We start from the raw sequence: 22,913 nt of genomic DNA, 5'->3' as shown, positions 1-22,913 counted from the left end.
CTTAATAAAATTATCTGCACAGAATTTTACATAAATGAGGACTTTACAAGAAAGCTCATATTTTAATCAAGGTCCAAATAATTTTGTGTATGCATATTTCCAAAAATATGATCGCCAAATTGCACCTCCAAGTTCTGGTAAAACATTTTCAGGAAAGTACAGTAACCTGTTAGCTTTAAAATTATCTTACAACCCTTCGTAAATTCACCAGGGAACATGGTGTTAACGTACTTTTCTCATGATCTCACCAAAATTTCCAAAATTTCATTTGATGACTAAATTGCAGAATCGTAAACTGCATTTACATGGTTGCTACAGGACTAGAAAACCGGGAAAACCGGGAAATGTCAGGGAAATTAAAATGGTCAGGGAATTCCGGGAAATGTCAGGGAAAATTCTAAGAATTCTGGAAATTTTAAAGTTGCGTATAATTCAAACAAAGCTTTGTTTTGATGCGCCCGTACCGCTTCCGAACTACTCCGCTAAAAGGCTGCTGCTTAAGGCACACGGCTGCAACTTTTTTTTTACTTGGTCTACGATTGTCCGTTGCAATATGCTGTTACAACCACCCACCATAACTTCTGGCCAATCCAGGCACTCGTTTGTTCACTAGCGAACCCAGGCCTTCATTTGTTCGTGTTTTGCTCCTTTTTAATTTACCCTTGAGACTTTGTATTATGTTCCGTTCCATGCGGTGAACTACAGAACGGGCATGGCGTCGTTTATCTTTTGAAGGCTATTTTCACGTGGAATAAGGCGAGTTCATAGCTTATTACGTGAATTTAAAGGCGTTGTTTCAGGTGAAGTTAGTTTTTGATGCGAATATAAGAAAATAAAGTGCATTTTGATAAAGAGGCAATACCAATTCTCATTTTGAAAACTACCAAGCTGATACGAAAACACGTGGCTTTTGTGTGCGGTTATGTTTTTGCATTTTTTCTTCCTATTTTTTTAAATTCCTTTTTGGTAAATATGTAGTTAGGCGGTATTTGCGGAAAAAAAATGTTAAAAATCCAAAAATACTTTTATTATATGTTCTTTACCTTCCTCTTTTCATTAAACCCGGCAGAGATAAGAAATTCCAAATACTTGTTAGTTAACATTGTAAGATTGTAAGATTATTGTATGTTGTAATGCTGCTATTGTAATTCTCTAAGTAGGCCCGTTATATTGCTAGGTATGAATTCGTAATAGTTTTTGTATTTGTGTAGTTATATTTTTTTTAAGAATGCATAAACAATAATGTTTTATCATAACCTGAAAATATTATGTACTTTTTTTTTTTTTAGCTTAGAGATGTCGAAGAAAACTACTTTTAAGGAGAATTGGCTCAAGGAGCCACAGTTCCAGCATATCAAACCCTTTGCTAAAAACATAAATTCTGCGTACTGCACTTTGTGCTACAAAAGTATTCAACTCAGCAATATGGGTCGACGAGCTCTCACCAGCTATGTCAAAGGAAAAAAACACATTCACAATTCTGCCGTCAAAATAACACACAAAAAAAACTTATTTTACCTCATTTTGAAATTTTTATATTACATTTAATCATTTATGCACCTTAATATTTATGGTATGTACTTCAAAAGAAAGTCAGGGAATTTTTATCTTAAATTCTGGAAAACAGGGAAAAGTCAGGGAATTCTAAGATTATATTTCTGTAGCAACCATGATTTTAGAATTGGGGTAGTTCTCTTCTTCAGTTGCAGTATCAACACGGGGAAGGGGTGGGGTTTGTGGATGGTCACATAGCTATTTAGGTAGTCCATCACGTTCATGCGTGCTTCCAGCAAGCACACGCCATTCACCCAGAATAGCCCAGGTGTACATTCGCTCTCTAGGTTGTTCGAAAAATTGTAAACCACAAGCGTAGCCATTTCTTAAAATCTTGTAAATTGGATAATGACAACTTGCCCATCAACACGAGTTCCGCGGGCATCATGGTTCTTACACCCGCAGAATCGAGTAATATTCGCAAGGACGCGATACACGTGCGACATGCGCCATGTCCAGTCCCATACTCTACTTCCACTGCTGACTCCCGCACATACGTCACTGCCATTCCTTCCCCTCCACTTCCACGCTTATTGTGCGCACAGACAATTCACTCGTGAAGTTTTATAAATGCACTACACGTCAATTATTACCAATAAGCATAACAAAGATAAATATTACTAAACACTATAAATAAAATACTAAATTAAAAATACCTAAAAGCTTCTCAAAGCATCTAGAAGCAATATACTTCTATAAAGTCTAGAGTCCAGTGTACATAGGGACTACAGTTCTTGTGAATATAAATTACAAGTTTCAAAAGCACCTTCATTGCAACATTTTCACAACAAGGAAAAAATATGAACAGAAAAATTGACGTATATTTACGACTAAAATGTAATTCCTAGTGATGGCGAGCACCAGCCTCATGTAGCAGGGACTCTCTCGACACACGCTCGTAACAAAGTGGCGTTGTTACATTCAAAGGAGGCCCGGCAACACATCCCGGAATAGTAACAAATTACAATTAAATCACTTGAAGAAACTAAGTTTGTAAGTTAGATCTTTGATTTAATTTTTCATAGTGTGCTGCCGCGGCCGCACATTGCGACGATCGCGCGACAACCTGACGACAACAACTGACCACAGGCAACTGACGACTGACAACTGACACCTGACAACTGACACGCACCACGCAGCTACCTCACCCTTTACAAAGGCAAAACAAAGGGAGGCAACTCCATGGGCCAACTGACCAATCACAAAACAGAATGTTTCTTTCTTAGTCTGGAAAGACACATTACACCATCTCAAGGCTCACCCTGATTGGTTGGCGAGACTACGCCCAGCGAAAGTTCCAGATTATTGCTGCGCAGTTACACATCCACGTACTGGGTTTTTCCAACGAAACACTAACTTGAGGCATGAAAAATAACTTGCTGGCGACAATGTGTCGTGCCTGTGTCATCCTTTCTTTCAAACCTTCTAGAAGGTTCTCGAAAGTTCCATAGTCTTTCTACTCAGAATATGCCTTAAAATTTCGATAAAATGTAATTACTAAACTTGTTAATTGTAATTGATAAAATAAACAAACAATAATAAAACATTACTTTTAGCTCTATACAGAATTGAATCCAAATTAATAATATTCACTGTAAAAACACAAATGAAATATTTGCAATACCTATGCATAATAAAAGAAAACATTAATAAAAAATATTATAAAATATTCATAGAACCACTAACATAAAACATTTTTAGCTATAGTGTTGTTAGTAGTAGGGGCAGGAATTCTGCAATGTTACAGCGTCACCCAGACTATCACCAAAACATGCAAAAGTACAGTTACGTTCAAAGAATGTGACTCCTCAAGAACCATAGCCCTACCAAGAAGCTATGTAAAAAGTGTCTCGTCCAACATGAAAAGACAACTGCTTGTAGAAACACGACCCACAGTGGCCATAGCAAAACTGTGCAGGCCCGGCATTACTAACACAATCACAGCTCTCAAAGGCGTGAAAACATCATGCATTGGCCTGAACCAAAACAGACAAAAAAATAACTCTACCGAGCACACGGTAACCAAAGGGAATTTTCAAGAGCGGAGCTAAAACATGAAATTTGCCTAAACGCCATATTTAAGAAATCATTCAGTGCCGTGCTGCCCTCGCGCTGAAACAAACCATCCTAACCCAATGCCAGCTGAGGAGAATGTGGCCCCTTCAGTGACCAGACGACGAAGAGGCCTGGGGCTTGCCACTATCTGAGCAAGACTCTATTCTACCAGAGTGCAGACATGGGAGGGGAAACAAGGCTAAGCCAAGGAGGAATCACTGGGAGGAGTGTAAAAGGGGAGGAAGCATTTCTCAGCCTGGGTGAGGCTCTATGAATTGAGGCGCGCAAATCAAATCTAGACAACTGGCGGCCCCGACACCAGCTCAAGTTCAATGGCGTCTGCTTTTCTCTAAAACTTAAAACTGGATTAATGTATCTGAAAAAGACTGCATAAGTAATGGTTGGGCAGAGGTACCTAGGTTCATGGTAGTTTAGAAAGCCATGATTTCTATAGGGTTGATATTGGTCTTGACTAATGTCCTGCATTTGATTTTGGTGAATAAATCAACGGATGATATAATATGTGACCCAAGACTACAAAAAAACCACTTCTTATGTTTGTAGTTATTGTTGTTAATGATAATACAGAGTTTTACAACCAGTGTTTAGGGTAACGGTCACTAGAATAAGGTTTGTTATAGTTCCGAAAAACACAATGATGATAGCTGAAAATAAACATCTGAACTAAAAAAATTAATTCAGCAATATTTTAGACACCGATAATTCTATTGAAATACTTCAAATGTAAGAACAAACTAGAAAATTGTTAGTTTTGTTCTCAGTCTTTGGAAAGACATCTGCCGCTAATGATCCTTCATCTTTTACTAATAAGTTTGTATTTTGTTGCATCATGCTTTGAGGTTAATGTAGGGGGGAGGGCAATGGGGGATATAGCTAATCCCCCCACAGAATCCTAAAAAAATCTACCAAAATCTGTCATTCCCATCAACAAAAGGAAATAATTTTAAAGCAAACGATGGGAAAATTGGTTTTGTACCCCCCTCCCTGTCCACTTCCTGGAAATGAAATTCTGCCTACGCTCCTGATAGTGCTTCCTTTATATTTACAATACATTTGGTGTGGTACAAGACTGGTTTATTTGCTATCACAAGTATACTGTACCGTAAAAATTAGAATTTTCTGGGACATTGATACCAGATAATCTTAACAAAATTTTCGTGGAAACCCAGTGCACATTTTTTTTAAAACCTTTTTTATCGTAAGTCTTCACTTAGCCTCCCAGTGTCTAGTGCCTGAATATATCAGCAGTAATTAAATTCAAATCACCTGTAGTTAATTCAGTTTTGCATCTTTTGTAAAACAGAATGTCTCTGCTATGACGTAAATATAGCTAACTGGAATCACTGTGTTTGTGTGTGTATGTGTGTAGACGCACGCACAAATAAGCTTTAGAATTTGAATCTTCCTCATGTCAATATATCATGCTGTACCACTGCAAAACTATCTTTTTTGGTGTAATTCTTTTTTGTATGCTGTCTCTTTTGGCTCACATCTGTATAGTTTTGTGTGCCAGCCGCCAGTAACAAAACGTGTGCAATTATTGTAGTAATAACAGATGAAATAAATCATAATTAACAATGTTTGATTCATAAGTACCTAAAATATATATATGAGTTGCAAGGACGCTAAATATCATAGTCAATCTTATTTACTGATTGATATTGTCTTTTAAAATTGGTCTGATAATGATCACATAATTTCGAAATTTGTTATGCTCATTCAAGTAAGACATTTTAATCCTGGAATCACAATACTGCAACAGGCGCAATATGTTGGATGTGAATATCCTTCTACATGTCCATGCCAATCAAGGACATCAGTGCGACATAAATGGCGGACGCGACAGACTTCCCGATTAAAAAAAATATATTACCCTCGTTTTGCTGGCCCTACATCACTTGATTAATGTCAGAATTTTCTTTCAAAAAATGATTAAATGGTTATGTTGGTAATACTGTAATTATTTGTGTATTTTTATGTATTGTTTACTTAATGTGAAATCTCTGAAATGTTGTTACGCATGGTGAATTTCCCGATTGAATGTTTATTTTTAATTTATTATGTTCCTCTCAAACATGTTGTAAAAATACCTTCAACTTGATGGGTTTTGTATATTTGTTGCATGTGTAATGACAAGAAACATTTTATAGTTAATCGTCTATTTTTGGTTGTCGCGTGTGAGAACCTCACATTCACAATAATGCAATATTTTTCTGTCGCCCAGTGTCCTACATGTCGTGCTATCATGCTGTTGTGATTCCAGTATAATGTCCTGACTTTCCAGATATTTAACTTAAATAATTTTGCACTATAAATCTGCTAAACATTCATTCCCCTTCCGCAATACGGCTCAGATGGTAACCATCTTCTGTTTCTTAATTTTTTCATGGAGCAAGGTTTCATAAATTGATTCTACAGCAGCTGTTTGAGAGGTCATGATGCTTCTTCAGGCCTTGAATTAGTCTACTTTCCCTAAAATAGTTTTAAAAGGGACTTTGTATTTTTCAAATGTGACCATCAAGTGACTACTACGTATTTGCAAAAGTGTCTTACAAAAACTAAAATGTAAACATAATTAATTAGCAAATGGATTCTCTTTAGAAAAATATATTGACAAATTTAGGCATATAATAATTCAAAACAATAACAAATACATGTATAGGAAGACATGTTGAATAAAAAAGCTCTGAAACAAGATGGTATCTTGTAAATCTAATATTGACCTTTATATTTGTACTCAAGTTCACGCTGTATTTTTCTTTGCCGAGATAATTACAATGTCGTTAGTGCATTGGTTTTTTTGTAACATTATAATCTATGATAAGTTAAAAGAAACCCAAGAAATCTTTAGTCATAAATATACTAAATCAAAAATAATATCAGAATTTTTATTAGGGCATAAAGGTCTATTTTATGCAGCCATAGCAATTTTCTACTCTAATGTTTTTTCATAGTAGGTGCTATTAGATTTATTTCACATTTTCTGTAAACAATACTGAATTTGCTTCTCAAATTACTAGATGGGTAAATTATGATAATTCCAACACAACACAAGTACCATACAGTTGTTGTTTTAATTTAATTGAACTTGACCCTTTTAGAAAAATTATCTGATGTATTTTTCATTTTCTTTTTTCAATGGAGAGATGAATATTATCTACAGCATGTTTCTTTTCAGCTTCATCTTTCCTTATATTATGCACAGCCTCAAGCATAGCTTGTGCTCCTATGTATTTAATGTTCTTTTGAGCAGCAGCCTTTTTAAATTACACTTGCCTCTTCAAACAATTTGTCTGCATTACTCCTTCTTTCTTCCTCCTCTTTTCTCAAACACTTAAGTTTCTCTTCATTAGTTGCGATTGGTAGTTTCTTTCTTCAAGTTTACTTTCTCAGAAGATAGTATTTTTTCATCCTCTTATTGTTTTTCACCTTACCCATAATACCTGAGTGAATTGAGTATCACAAAATCAAGCAATTATTAAAATTAAGCTGTTGTGTATAAAGTATCTTCACAAGTATCATTAATAATTATAATTAAACACTCTTTAAATGCATATAATTAAACGAGAGAACATTTCTACAATAGCATAGCAATTAACACAAATCACGGTTAGATGAGATGTGATGTAAAATTTTTGGATAGTAGACTCGTGGATATGGTCTCTGCTTGCTGTTTGTTGCCAAATGGATGATTTAAAAAAAAAAATAATTTATTTTTATATTAATGTGGTACATGAAGCATTTTGTAACCAGCAAAAAGTGACAAAAGTGAATTCAGTAGGCAGTCAGTTATGTTGTATTATAAAAATTATATTAATGAATGTATCTAATCAAGTTGGAGAAGAAATATTTGTTAGTTTTGTTTCGTTAATAGATACTAAGCATAACTACTTATTTATCAAAATGTTTTGTAAAATTATACCTTCATTAAATGTTTCAAATAAATATGCAATAGTTTGAAAAAACTTAAAATAATGTTGGTATATATAATGATGTGAAAGAGGGGCAACTTTAATTTTAATAATTCTGTGCATATAACTAAATTAAATGACAATTCAACGAAAAAAAAGTTGACATAATCTAAATAAAAATTAAATAAGCACATGTTTCACAAATTTTAAAATAGTCTCCCTCTTAAAATGAAAAGGAGGTAAGTATGATTTCATCAAGGTAAAATACATCTCCGAACACACTAAAATGGGAGTTATAAAGTCGGCTTAAAAAAGGAAGTAGGCTTACACAATACTATACTAAATGGTTTTTTATGAAATAAATTGTTTATAAACCTTACATTTTATTGTTTTCATTGCCTTTGTAACATTTGTAATTATTCACATACTTTTCTTAAAATTTGTACGATAAGAATAATATACCCTGAAATGGTGCAAACGAAACCATGTGTTATTAGCTAATACATAGTACTATAAAACATAATTATCAGTAACCCATCTATTATAATTTCTTTTTATGTCACTAGTTCATAGTTGTCTTCTGACCAGAAATATCTGGAAACCTGGAATGAACCATGGATAATTTTTACCATCGGGAAACTCTGAAGAAACCCATGAATTGTTTTAAGCTACCACGAATAATCCTTTGTGTTATTTAATATGGTTATCAGTTATAAACAGCTTGTTTAATAACTATGCTCCCTGCCTACAAATGTGCCTCACCCTTTGACCAGATGTGAGAGATTGGAGATTACTCTCTTGCCTGAGGGTTTCTTCTCTCAGTGTGAGAGAATTTAGATAAGAAAACACATTCCTGCCACAGGGTATCTACTCGTGCTTTATTTTTACTGACACTTTTAAACAATAGGCAAGTGATGTAACAATATTTTAAATATTTACGTTAAAATATGTCATTGTTAAATAATACCGTAATTATTTTTCATTTCAGTTTTCTGTTATTGCCATAATCATGCCACACTTCTTGCCACGATCAAAGCAGAAGCAAGATATGCTGTTAGTATTTTGGTTTAGAGAACATAATTCCCAACCATTGTTAGAGTGTTTAATGGGAGGTAGCTTACAAACTAATTTTAAATCACCTGTATTTTAGTGATATCTTTTTCCAAAAATCCTACGCTCTGTTTAACTTTTGTTAAAATTATTCTTTTAATTGATGTTTACATGATTTGTGGTACTCCCGATTTCCTTCACCCCTTGGCATGCCATCATTCTCAATCATAGGGTTTCAAAATGGTTTGATGTTATTGTGGGTGAGGTGGTGGCAGAAATCTTTAGTGGTCAGGTGACTCGTCTACCACGGAAGTGATCCAAGTTTGTGTTTGTGGGTTAGACCTGAATTTGTCTCAATTTTGAAATGTGTCTGACTGCAGTTTTCCAGTGGGTTTCCTCTTGGTGCACTCCTGTTTCCCCACTACCAAATGCATTCAGTTATTGCTCCATCTGACCATTTAACCCTTTTTCCTTCTCAAAAGACCTTGATTTCAATGAGATATGTACCCCAGTATATTTATTTATTCATCTCATTGTCGGGAATGACAAGTACCATTTGTAAAATACTTCACTTCAGTTCCCCATCAACCAAATCAGTAATTATTATTAATTTTAATAATCTTACACTTCATCCTGCCTCTTGACTACTGGGTAGACTAGTAGCAGTTATGTCTCAGTTATATTTTATTAAATATAGTTTCTTTGATTATAACCTTATGTTAGTTAGGCATTAGGATCTAAATCTCCTGTAGTTATCATGGTTTGGAATGTTTCATTTTAGCCCAAACAAGTGAGTATGTTTGCCTTTACATGGTAACATTTTATTCAGTGGACATCTAACTACTGCAACAAATTCATATAAAGTATATTAAATTTCCATAAGAGTCAATTGAAAACTAATGTGTACGAATTTTGCTCAAACTTATTCAATGTTTATGCTTTTATTGACAACAGGACATTGAAAATGGCCTTCTGTAATATCAGTTTGTTTGAAGGACATCTCAATAATAAAATAAGTTATCATTTAAACAATAAAATGATATATATTTTCTTGGAAAAAGTCGGTGAAAATGAAATTTACGCTGACTGCTCATTAAAAGTTTAGAAGGATACTGTGTTTATAGATCTTGTGATGATGGGAGATTGTATATTCTGAACCATAAATTTTTTCATATAAAGACATCATATATTTAAATTAATTAATATTCACAGAAAAATTTTTATTTTTGACGTGACAAGCTGCAAGTTTAATTTAAGTTCATGTTCATATTAAATATTAATTACTAGTATTTTATAAGTAATAAGTATGTAATAAATAAAAAGCATTACTTTAAAGGATCACACCTCATTTTAAATTTTTTCAAAGCTGTGCAAAGTTTGCAGTGCAGATGAATTAATTAATTTTGCTGCTCAATCAACTACAGGATCAAGCTTTGGATCCTGTTTAAGCTAACATCTTTGACCTGGTATAAGTATTGCCTCGTCTGCATCTGCTTGCATGGAAAAATCACTTAATTCCTCCTGATGCTTTCATTCTAGATTCTGTCAATTGATACAATAAGACAATTGTGTAAAAAAGCTTCAAAGAAATTATTTGTCCTATTGCTGCAATTATTAGGATAGATATTTCAAAATAGGAACTATCACAAAAAATATAATCTCAAAAATTATGAAGAATATTTCTCCTTAACATATTTGGATCCCTAGCAGTGTAGAGTAAGTTCATTTAAACATTTTTTTTCACGGAGCTGCTACATCGTTGTTACCAGATCAGCTCCCTGTATTTCAGAAGTGTAAGTTTTATCATCTTCTATGCCATCCTAGATTTTAATGAAACAAATTTTTTTAGATTATTTTTAATGTCTCAGTGAAGATGTTTTGCTTCAAAGTTGTATGATTAAGTTGTTTTAATTATTCGTGTCATTTGATAAATTTCATCGCGATCATATTTCCATCGACAAACATTATTATGAGTAAGGTTTTCTATATTTATTTCCAATTTTTAGATTACAGTACACTCCTGATTATCTGCGAAATTAAGTGGCAGGGCCACCGCGGATAGTGAAAATCGCGGATAATCCGCAAAAGAGCCGAAAATGGGAAACAAAAAAGCAAACATTAATTTCAACTTCAAAATCTAGAAATTTATGTACAATAAAAGTTACAATTAACAGTAAAAATTATTAAATGATGCTAAAATTTTAGTATTTTACTGAATAATTAACATACAATACATTTCAGTGATGTAAACATAAAAGTGCTTGGTACTTACTTCAAAAGAAGGATACAGTATGTACTGTACGTACTCAGAGACTTCATTAGACACTAAAAAAGCACAACTCTTTAAATTTACAACTTTTTGAAAAAATCAGTCACTTGCTTTTGTTTCTTGCTTTCTTGCTTGTATTCGCAAGTATTTAGATTTTTTCACTATGTAAGTTTCTACTGTGTAAAGCTGTGTGAAATGGCCAAATACAATGAATGTAATGGTAATGTTTGTGTTATTTTTGGATGTAGGTTGAGTCGGACATAGAGAGTGATGTGTCTGTGTTTGACGTGAAGTCTCCGACCTACGAGAACAGCGACGGGCGCCGCCGAAGCTGTGCCAGCACGGGCGCGTCCGCTGCAGTTACCGTGAACAGTGGCGTGGTGGTTTTGCGGGGTGACGACGAAGCCAATGCCGCAGCCAATTCCTGTCCTCCGTCATCAGACACTGTCGTTACTGCCATCTCGAAAACTGTTCGCTCGAACAGCGACAATAAAAATACTCTGGAAAAATGTGCAACAACAACCTCTGGTTCGCTTGCATGAAACAGATTTCTCATTTTGCTAGAAACTTATAAATATTCTTAGGAAAAGCATGTTATATACAAGATAAAAAATCAGTTTATCAGGAGCGTATATGTATGTGTGGCATGTGCACATATGTGCAGTTATAAGCATTTTCAAAGTGTTAAGCGATTGCTTTGTAAGGTGATAGAAAACATTATTAGAAGAAACATTTGCCATTATAATTAATACTCGGTAGCACTTCGTTTGTTTATTGTTGGTGCTCATTCAGAGGGTGGGATGAAAGTCTATTTTAATCAAAATTGCCACACTTAACAGATAATTCTTTGTTCTATGACAAAAAAATCTGTTGTAAACATGTGATTATCATATACAGCAAGCTTATGTGTTAACATATTTTCACCATAACTTCCTCAGGAATGTGGACTTATTGTTGTAATGAAAATCCTCATTATCCTTACTGTGTCTATTTCATTGTGATTTGTGTGTCTGTCTACATATGTTGTATGTTTGCATGCAAGTACAACGTCCTATTAAAATCTTCCTATTAAAATACTTTATCCCGTTTGAACTAAACATGGCATTTCTTAATATTTTTGAAGTATGCAAGCATTTGGTGGTTTAAAATGTTCCAAGAACATATTTTAACTAGCCCAATGAATTTGCATTATATGTTAGTGATGGACGTTGGTGAAAAGGTGGACACTTAGTATACCTGCTCTGATTCCAAAGAACATTACCCAATCCAAGGCACATCTTTTTAAAATTATTACCATCTATACTGCATATTTTACGCATAGAAAAATGTGTCAGGCTGATATTATAAGAATTGTTGTGTATACCTTAAATGAATATGATTTTGAGTTGTAAATTTATATCTATTAATAATGAGCCACTTTGAATGAAACACTTAAAATTGCAGACAATTTTTTTTTGCACAGGTACTTTTCTGTTTTTGCTACCAAGTATAGTCATTTTTAAAATTCTTATACCTTCTTACCCTTGCAGTGTTTGACTAAAATGTATTTAGGTTTTCAATCACACATTTAGATTGAACTTATGCATTTGGTATAGGTGAACAACTTACAAAATGTTCAGTTCTTCCTTGCAGTGAAGATAAACTCATTGTACGTAAGATACTAAAACATCCTTACCACTCACACAAAACCAGCTCTCAAAGTCACCCAAATGGGTTTTCAAAAGACCACCCAAATGATTGTACCCCAAACTGCCTCCTAACTCCAATACTGCTCCCATAACCCACCACCAGAAAATCTCACCCCTGAAATAGCCTTTCAGTAGCTTGTGTATAATTTAGCTTCTTTCAGCAGTAGACTGACAAACCAGACATACCCCTTATACTAAATATACATATAACTCGATTGATTCTCGTATTGTATGCATGAAGCCATAATTGGTTTATGATTTGCCAACAGAATTGTCAAATTCAGATGAAGTAAACAAGTAATGGTACACCAATAGGCACATGTTTTGGTTTGAATATTTAATAGTAAAGTAGTGATTGAGCACAGAACATGCACTTATAATAAAATATTAAACACTTTAGACTATTGAAATTTTCACAAAGTGACATATTTTATGGCATTGACGATGCACTAACTTCCATTTGCCGTGACACATTTTATTACAGTTCCATTAGGAAATAGGCAGTTTAATAATGGACTTAAAAAATTGCTACTTTGCATTTTGTGTGCATTAGTTTGTTCTTTTGTATCTAGTCTTTGACATACCGTATTCAGAGCTTCTCCAACGGTGCCACAATAAATCTGATGTACCAGTCACAACACAGCTTGAATGCTATTAAAGCAGACACCAAACCAGCCACAGCTGGCACCATCTGACTAGTTTCTCTAGTCACAACACACAAGCCACCAACTTCCAACTTCACCACCGTCTCTCGCTACTTGAGAGGAAGCTGGTCCAACCGTGAAATTATTTCTCTCTTTCTTTCTGAATGTAACCGGCCTGTTTGTACTTTACCTATCTGTCTATTTTCCACTTTAAAGTATGTATATCTTAACGTTATGCTTTTGGTTTTCTATTTTATAACAACTTTTTCATACAACAATTATAGTCGTGCAAACTTAAAGATATTTTAAACTTAAAAATTATATAATTTTTTTTCCTAAGCAGGTAATTGTTTTCTTGAACATTGAGTTACTGTGTTAGTGGATATTTTTCCATTACCATCATGTCGTTTTAGTACCTACTGAACAACTAGTGGTGAAGATAGGGTTTTACATCTCACAGTTATGTAGAGGGGCATAAGAACATGGGACCTCCAAGATTATAATTGTCTTTCACCACTTGACTTCTGTTTTGGTGGTCATGAATTAATCTACTTGTTTGTTGTAAATTGGGACTCTTGCTTATCGTGTGTCTTCGGCACAGCAGCCAAATGAGAGATTTCTTAAACCTTATGAAGTTTGTTGCTAAAATTTTGAAATCGATAGTACATACCCACACACATATATGCATATGAATTTATATATATCCTGGGTAGGTTGAAATGCAAATAATTGCAATATGTATAACATATAGGATGTTTTCAATTTTTGCATTGTTTTTGTTGATGTTTGTAGAGAAGTACAGTTTGTGCTTTCTATAAGCAGCTGTGAAGAATATCACCTACCCTCAAAAGTAGTCCTTTACTTTTTGTGACATAAAATCAAAGTACCCAGTCCCTAAATCAACTTAAATGATTTATCAATAATGAGTGTATGCATAAAGAGGTGAAATGCCTTAGCTATGTCAAAAAACAAGATACATTTTTGAATTATGACCAATTTATTAATCTTGTTATCAGTTCAGACCTCAGAATAATTTAGATATTTGCAAAGAATTATTTTTAGATATGGTTTTGTCCATACAGTGTTAGTCTGAATTGTACAGACAAACTTTGGCTGCAGGTTCGTCGGGACAAATTTAGTTGAAAACACAAGTTACAACTTATGGTTTAAAATGCTTACGAAGGCTAATAATAGAGAAATTATTTTAGATGGAACACTGATCATCTGGATTATGTTAAACTTAATGAAGTTCTACAACCACCGCAAATTTTGTCATTGTCACAGAATTATTTCATTGAAATGATTTGGGGTAACACCTTTATTTTCCACAAATTTTTGTCGTGTGTTACTATCGCCAATTATTTTGTAATTTAATTTTGCTACAGTGACAAAATTGGTAATGGTTATAGAAAATTATTTAATTCAACATAATTCAGACACTCAGTGTTAAATCTTCAATACATTTTTCTATTTTTTTACAATAAAAAGTTCTTCACTTCCAACTTCAAAGATGTAAACCACTCTTGGGAAGCACTAGACTATAAGTCGTAAATGTTTTCAACGTATTTTGTCATGATGAACCTGCACAATGTTTGTCAGTCGAATTGAGACTCAGTCTGTAAAAGTTATGAATTACATATTTTTGTTGTCCTAAATGTGGAATTGTGTTGCTGGCGAGTCTATAGTTAAAAGATGATATTGGATATTGATGTGTTTTGTAGATTTTTTCTTTCAATTGAAAATTTTTTTTGAGGCATAAATTTAATAAAACATATCTACTGTGTCAACAACTGGTCAAAGTCTTAAAATACAAAATGTTATCAGTTGTTATTCCAGCCTGTGTAAACATGTTAATACAGAAATTCTCAGTAAGATCTTTATGAATGTGAGGTAAACCATTTTCTCACCTGTTAAGGCTTTCTGAAAAGAAAAAAATTAAATAATATAATATTATGAATGGATGAATATTTTTTGGAGTGGTATAAATGAAGGAATGTAAAATAAACTTTGATTTATTGATAAATTTGATATGATTTGGTGGGTACCAGTGATGACAAGAATAATGAGGAACTGGAATCAATTAGAATAGAATAGTGCACTGCAGTGTGATACTCACTATTCAAGAGTGCTATACCTATAAAGTTTCTGACAGATTTAATTGATGGTAAATTGTGGAAATTGTTTTCTGTCATACCTTTCCTTGACACACAGTAGACAATGCAATCATATGAACACATGAACATGGTGTACAGACAGCCCTACATTTTGAGCCAAGATTTTATGGTGTAAAAAAAAACCCTCATTAAATGAATGGATTTTATCTTTATTGTCATTAAAAAAATTTAACACATGAAGTCTAATTATGTTGATCAACTGCCTCACCAATTCATAATAAAATACTTAGAATTTGTACATAAACCAATACTGCATATATTTATGGCAGTAAGTTAAACAAAAAAAACTGCAACTAAAAATTCAGTATTCTTCTGTTATATTCCCTAGTTCACGAGAAAGCTATAATATAAACATAATTAGTACATCTAAACATTTTTTTTTTTTCAAATGCAGTATTTGGAGCCAAGATTTTATGGTTTTATATTTTTAAATTATCATGCATTAATATATAAAATCACCACATATAAAAACAAGAAATGGTGTTACCCCACTTAACTTTAAGCAGTGGGAGGAAAAATAATTTGATTGTTTGTGTTTTAAGTTTATTTCTGGTACCAACATAATTTCTAGATTGAATTTTACTTTTTGTTGCTGACTCATTATTTCAATACTATTAATCTAAATTTAAAAATCATTGTGAAATGTTAAAAATCCAAAATAATTTTATATATACATTTCCTTAAGGCCTTTAGGCCTATTCTACAGTCACACGGAAACAGAGACATCACGTAAATGGAGACAGATCGCACCAAACAGAGTTTCTACAATAGCATGCAGACAGAGACGGGCCTGTTCCGATTAGCTCGGCAATGCTGAACTCTTCCATTTACGTTGCTTCGTGCAACTAATAGAAGCCAAGTATTTGGTTGCATTGGTAGTCATGTGTATTTATGTTCTAAATACATTGAAAATTGTTTAAAGTACAATAATATCTTTTATTCTATTATTTCTTTGTGGTTTATTTTATTATAAATGTAAATTCTGCCCGTGCTATGAATCTGGAAGCATAGTATTTTCTCACATTAAATTAATATTTCGTAACCTTGAAATGCAATCTTATTGGTTGCCATTTGTTATGTTTTCATGCATTGTGGAAGCAGCAGATCGTCTACGTTTCCATGCCATTGTAGAACGGTCCTTAGCCATGTCTGTAAGGTATCAGCTGTAGACTGATTTTATTTGATTTACTTAAAAACAAACTTTACTTAAAAACTAATTTTTTTTTACTTAGTACATAATATTTGAGGTTTCTAAATGAAACCTGAACTAAAGATTTATTAAATTCATTTTATATTTGAATACACAAAAGTTATTCAAGGTTAATTTTGCTTTGGATTTCAGTGTTATGCAGTGCATGGACTTTCATTTCGGTGTTTAGCAGTGTACATAAGGACTTCAGTTTTGCTGTTATTTCGGTTTTATCGCTATTTACCGTATAATGTTGCCTCTGCCTATGCCTTCATACAGCCAACATCTTTACAATATATTTAACTATCCATACATCAGTTATACTAGAAATAAATAAGAATGTCCACCAATTTTGCTTCCAGATAGCCAAACTGTCTGGTAGGTAAAAGTTATTTTGTATGTTTAAAAATTTCACTATCTTCCAACACTAGATTTTTTTTTCATGATTTAATGTGTCTGTAATAAATGTAATTATATTTTAAATAATTTACGTTTGTGATTTCATGATTGGTGTACAGTAACCCTCGGAATCAATTTGAATGCCCAGTTATGTACAATCGCAATACGTAGATTTCTAACAGACATGTCGATGCTAGCTTGGGCACCAGGCCAGTCAGTCAGGAGCATACTGTTGTGTTTTCCTCTATCAAACAGTCATCTGACTCAGCTGGACTTTGAAAGGTCTTGGGGATGGATTAAAGGCCAGGTCTGTTACAAAGGTGCAGCCCTGAACAATACATGTAATCATTTGTCGCTCAGTTATATCAGTGTGCAAGGGACATCAAGGGACATTCAGTATCACAATAAGGACTCTGTACCCTATCCGCCAGCCTGTCATACCAATTGGGTCTCTCTCCTTCAGTTCCTTGGACCATGTCGCAGAAGGCCTCCCGACAAGACGGTGTCACAGCCCGGCTACTTCTGTCATCCACTCCAGAGGTCCTTGGCTGGATTACATATTTGTACTCCTGGTTTCCTCCCCTGTGTCGTAACGACGCCAGCTGTGCGAATTGAGGCTATTCCTTCGTTATTCGCACTGACTCCGCTGATGACTGACGACACAGCATGCATTTGGCCATCGGTAGTGAAAAGTTTCTGTTCAGCAAAAGTATGCGGAATTTCATTTTGGGTGGGGGACAGACCTTTTTGCTTGCTGTATGCTTTCAATTTCATTCTCTTTTGTTTGCAGGAATGATAGATTTTTTAGGGTTTCCTATAATTTTGGGGGAGGGGGGAGTTGCGGATATATCCCCTGCCATCAGTGAACATGTTCACTTATGTGGCTTTTGCTGCCACCTGCTTGTTACCTTGTAAGACTGATTTATTAGTTACACGTTATGCTTGTAAAACTGCAAAAAGGCTGGAAGGTGAAAATCAGCGTAGGTAACGGCTTGTGTTTAGGCAAGAAGCTATGTGGACTTTTGATTAAAATTATTTCAGAAATTGTTCAGATTAGCTTCCGGGGTGCATGGTTCACAGTTTTACTCATGAAGGCAGGGAAGGATCAATGCACAAGAGTACTGAAATAGTGCTCAAGTGCTCACAAAGCACCTTGCAGTTGAACCAGTTAAAATAAACTGCCGATGCAAATTGAAGATTTCAACAACATATTAGTAGAGTTAAGTTTGTTAGAATTTGTGTTTGATAGTTAATGCTGCAAAATAAACTCTACAATAGACCCTTTACAAACCAATATTAAACCTTTCTAAGCTCATCACATTTTTTCCATAGTCACGTAGTTTGAACATAAACAACCTGGTGCGTGTGTGTGTCTGCATATATATATACACACATACATATATATATATATATACATATATATATATACATACATATATATACACACACACAGTTTAAACTCTATATTACAACACTTACGGGCTGAGCAGTTTTGGGTGTTATAGAGAGTGGTCGTTAAATGGAGAGAAATAAAAGATATCACTTTACTATTCTGTAATAATATGTATTTACTAATATAGTACACATTTTACACACGAATATTAATATTCATTCAAATAACAACACTTATTGCATATAGTCTGTTATCTTCGTCTGATGTTTTTTGCTGCTCCAATATTTTAATTGTATTTTTATATGTTTCTTCTTATTTTAATTGTATTTTCTTTGTTTTTCCATATTGTAGACACGGTAGAACGGCTAAATCCAAAGCGTCTTCCAACATCACTGATCTTTTCTCCCGCCGCTATTGAGCATATTAATAAAACTTTTTCGTCAATACACAAAGATTTTCGTTTACTCACCATGTTTACAGTTTGAAAGTCTGTTAGCAACTGCGATAATGATAACATGTAACAACTTGACAAAAGTCTATTTACCGAGGTAAACATGTGCAAGTTCATCATACAAAAACAAAAGACAAAATTTCTTAGAATCTCTGGTACGTCAGTCGAAGTAAACACATGCTAGATAATACAACAACAAAACAGCAAACAAAAGAACGTACACAGCTTCAGTTCTTATCAACTTCAGCAACTTAGAAAGTACTGCTTAATGATTTATAATGCCGTATTGTTGTCGTTAAATAGAGTGAGTGTGACGCTATATAGAGTGTATTATTGTATAGGAAACAAGGTAAACCAACCAAAGTCGAGCAATATTACGCTTCGAGGAGTTGTCGTTAAATGGAGTGACGTTATAAATAGTTTACACTGTATGTGTGTGTATGTATATGTATATATATATATATGTGTATATGTGTGTGTGTGTGTGTGTGTATATATATATATATATATATATATATATATATATATATAGAGAGAGAGAGAGAGAGAGAGAGAGAGAGAGAGAGAGAGAGAGAGAGAGACAGTTGCCAAGATATTAGGAACTCTATGAAAGGATCGACTAGGTCTAACAGGTTAATGTCAAGGAATTTAAATTTTGATAAACAATATATTTAAAATTGGCTCATCTGTAGCTTAGTAGTTGCTAAGATTTATGATTCAGCTGCCACTTTTAAGTAGTCTCGTGAACACATGCAGTCTGGCATGAGGCATAACACTGTAACACCATGAAATACTTAATTTAAGCTGTATTATTATGCATATGCAGAGATGTATGAATTTTTACACCAAATAGGACTCGTCCTTTCCAGAATATTGTTATTGTGCACTTAATCTATAGTTATGAGGGAAGGAGAAAAAGGAAGGCATTTAATTAACAGATTGTTAATAAATACCCATGAAACGCTTTTAATTTTTAGTTCATTTTGAGGGTATTATTAAGGGTGTTGTTTATTCTCTGCTTACTAAGCAGTACATATTTGGGTTCTTGTCAGCAACATTTGTTTGAGCTTACTATGCATGTGGCAAACCCATATAGTACCTTACCGTCACCATCTATATTATCGACATTATCTTACGCCACCTGACATTTAAATACTGTATCACTTTCGCTGTGCTGTTGTTGCAAAATTTATTAACAGAGGCATATTTTATAATCTGCTCATCTAATTCACAAATTTATCATTAAATAATAGCATGCAGAATATAAGATGAAGAAAAAATGTAAAACTTTTAAGTTTAAAAACTTTAAAATTTAACTTTAATAAATTTTGGTTGATACTTTGATTAAGTGTTTTACAAAAAATTGGTACTTTGAGGGTAAGGTGTAGCCTGCAACACATTGTGTCGAAGTGTGATTTTATTTTTGATGTTAATAAGTGTTATGTTTAGGTTATTTCAATTTCTTTCTCTGTTACCTTTTAATCAGAGCATCAATACCTATGGGTTTTGTAAAAATTTTGGAAGTTTATCATGTTCACATGTTGTTGCCATAGTTTATAATGCATTTAAAGTTTTCTGTAAATTTTGTTATTCAGAATTATAATGAACTCAGAAACTCTCATTTGTGTTTTTTTAAATGTTATGCAATAAATGCTCAACATTTGCTATGTTATTTTCATGTTTCCTTTTAACTTGTATTTTGTAAAACTTTTATATGTACTGTCTTAGCAGATATTTACAAACATATGTTATATTTAGGCAAAGACTATAATCAAGCCGAACAGCTTCATACAACTTATTTCATCCACTGGTAAAAAATAAACGTTCTTTAAAAATAACTTTTGAAAATCAGCTTTGTTGAATTTGTAGACTTCTTTTGTTTTTAGGTATATACAAACGTCAGAAATATACAGCGAATAGGGTTGTTAATTTCCAACCGACAATAAAATTTCCATGATAACTGAAATGGCTAGTATTGTATTTTCAATTTTAAATGTTTTTTAATACTTTGATTTTCATACAGAATTATATAAATTTTTTAAAGTTTTCTGTGTTAATGTTTTTACTGTATTCTAGAATGTAGCATAGAATTATATTTTATGTATTTTTTGTTAATGTTATTGAAATTTATATGATTATTGTTTATTAGAAAGTTATTATTCAACTTTTTGACAGGTACTGAAAAATATAATGAACTGTTGTTGGGAGATATATTAATATATTATCAATTTTAACATTTATTTTATAGCATTGGAAAAACTATGGAATATTATGTTTACTTGAAAAATGTTCAGTAGTAGCAGCACAAAATTCAAACAATATATGATTGTACTTTTTTAAATTAATTTTCAACTTAATGGAAATGTATAAATACTGCATTCACATTATTTTTAATACAGAAAATTGTCATTAATCCTTTTAGATATTTTCAGTACCTATCTTTGTATGATTATTATAAAAGAATGCATTTGCAAATATTTTTAACATAATGAAACATATTCACTGCAGTATGCAAAAAAAAAATTTAGTAAAATTTAATATTCATTTGCCCAAAGAGGTTGTGTTGAATTGCTTGCAGTTAGGCCCTGACCACTAAGGGCAAAATAGATTCAAATATTTTTAAAATTGCATCTCACTTTGTACAAAATTATATGAAAATATTTTTCATTGCACATCTAATAAACTGTAGTTATTATCCATAGACTTAACTTTTGAATAAGTATGCATAAAGCTAGAAATGATTAGTGGAAAAACAAGAATGTGCTTTAAAAATATGGCATGCAGCATTTTCATGGTTTCAGTGGCCAAAAATTATATCTAAGGTATACTAATGAGAACAGCCATTTATTATGTATGTGGCATTGATTGTGAAGGTTGTTATTTATATAAATGTATTCTGCATTTCAGATAGCTTTGCACTATTGTAACAGCTAGCGGGTGAGTAATGATGTTAACTTCAAAATCCAAGAGGACACCAGTTGTTCACATTAATTTTTCTCTGTCATTGGATTATGCAAGAGGCTTTGAAAATTACATATATGTGGATGCATCGCTAAATGGCTCATTGATAATGTATCTTTTATTGGTATATAATTTTTTATAGCAAACATAAATATGTCAGTTAAACAAGTATGCAATTAGACAGTAAATATTAGGAAGAAAAAAAAGTAGTAAATATGTTTAATTTATCGTGTTACTGATGAATGGTGCTTATAGAGAGTGAATGATAGATTTCATTCGAGTTCTGGTATCTTAAATTTATTTTTAGTCATGTTGGCTTGAAGATGAACACCCATATTTTATAAGTTTGAGAGACACATTAATAAAAAGTTTGAGAATGTTATAGTAAACCATTCTTCAAATTAAAAAAAAAATTTGTTCCATTTTATGATTCTAAACTATGTTCTTGTGCTGTTGTGTTCTGACAGATGAACCAACATAGTTTGCTCTTTGTCCAGAAATTTGCATACTAAGCATTACACACACCAGTGCTGATATATGGTATTATATTCTGCTTTCATAGCTGTTAGAATTGTGCAATGTTATTTGTAAAATATGATATTATTTATTTTATTTACGAAAAAACAAAGAAATATTTGTGCTTTTAAATGTCCACTTTGAAAGACTGTCAAGAGGATAGCTTACGTTAACCTGGTAACATAGCATATCAATTAGTTTAACATTGATTAGAATTTCACCTGGACTATCTTGGTTACAAGGCATGCATACTATGTTCATCTCAGGAAAAAAATTTGCCTGGAATTTAATGGCTATATATTTTGTATGCAAATGCGCAGTTTCATGAAAGTATGTTGCATGATGTTTTATAAGGTATTGAAATAATTACGGAATATTATTTTATTTCTGTGCAAATACAAATAGGTATTGAACTTATTTTTGCTTAAAATAAGGACATTCATAGATAATTTAATTGTTGTCATAAAATTACTTGCAAAATACAAAAAAAAACAACTAAATATCTGAAAGTATTAATATATTAATTTTGAGATTCAGCTATTTGACGTTATTTCATCAGTATATTAGTTAAGTGGTTAAGTGGTTTTGTAAAACATGAGATGACTTAAAATGTTTCAAAGAAAAAATGTGTTTTAATA

General features: G+C 32.9%; 1 protein-coding gene across 2 annotated transcripts in view; it reads left to right on the top strand.

The window, feature by feature from the left end:
• Positions 1-20,876, top strand: part of LOC134529188 (serine/threonine-protein kinase BRSK2) — a 172,345-nt gene extending 151,469 nt beyond the window's left edge. For both annotated transcript variants that reach the window (XM_063363024.1, XM_063363025.1), the window contains one exon: positions 11,109-20,876. In XM_063363024.1, the coding sequence (XP_063219094.1) occupies positions 11,109-11,402 (294 nt within the window). In that variant the 3' untranslated portion in view covers positions 11,403-20,876. The remainder of the gene's footprint in view (positions 1-11,108) is intronic.
• The last annotated feature ends 2,037 nt before the right edge of the window (positions 20,877-22,913 follow it).

Source organism: Bacillus rossius, chromosome 2 (genome assembly GCF_032445375.1).
Source record: "Bacillus rossius redtenbacheri isolate Brsri chromosome 2, Brsri_v3, whole genome shotgun sequence".
In the NCBI taxonomy this organism is placed as follows: Eukaryota; Metazoa; Arthropoda; class Insecta; order Phasmatodea; family Bacillidae; genus Bacillus; species Bacillus rossius.
Note: the sequence above shows the minus strand (reverse complement) of the source record. Positions and strands in the feature narration are given on the sequence as shown.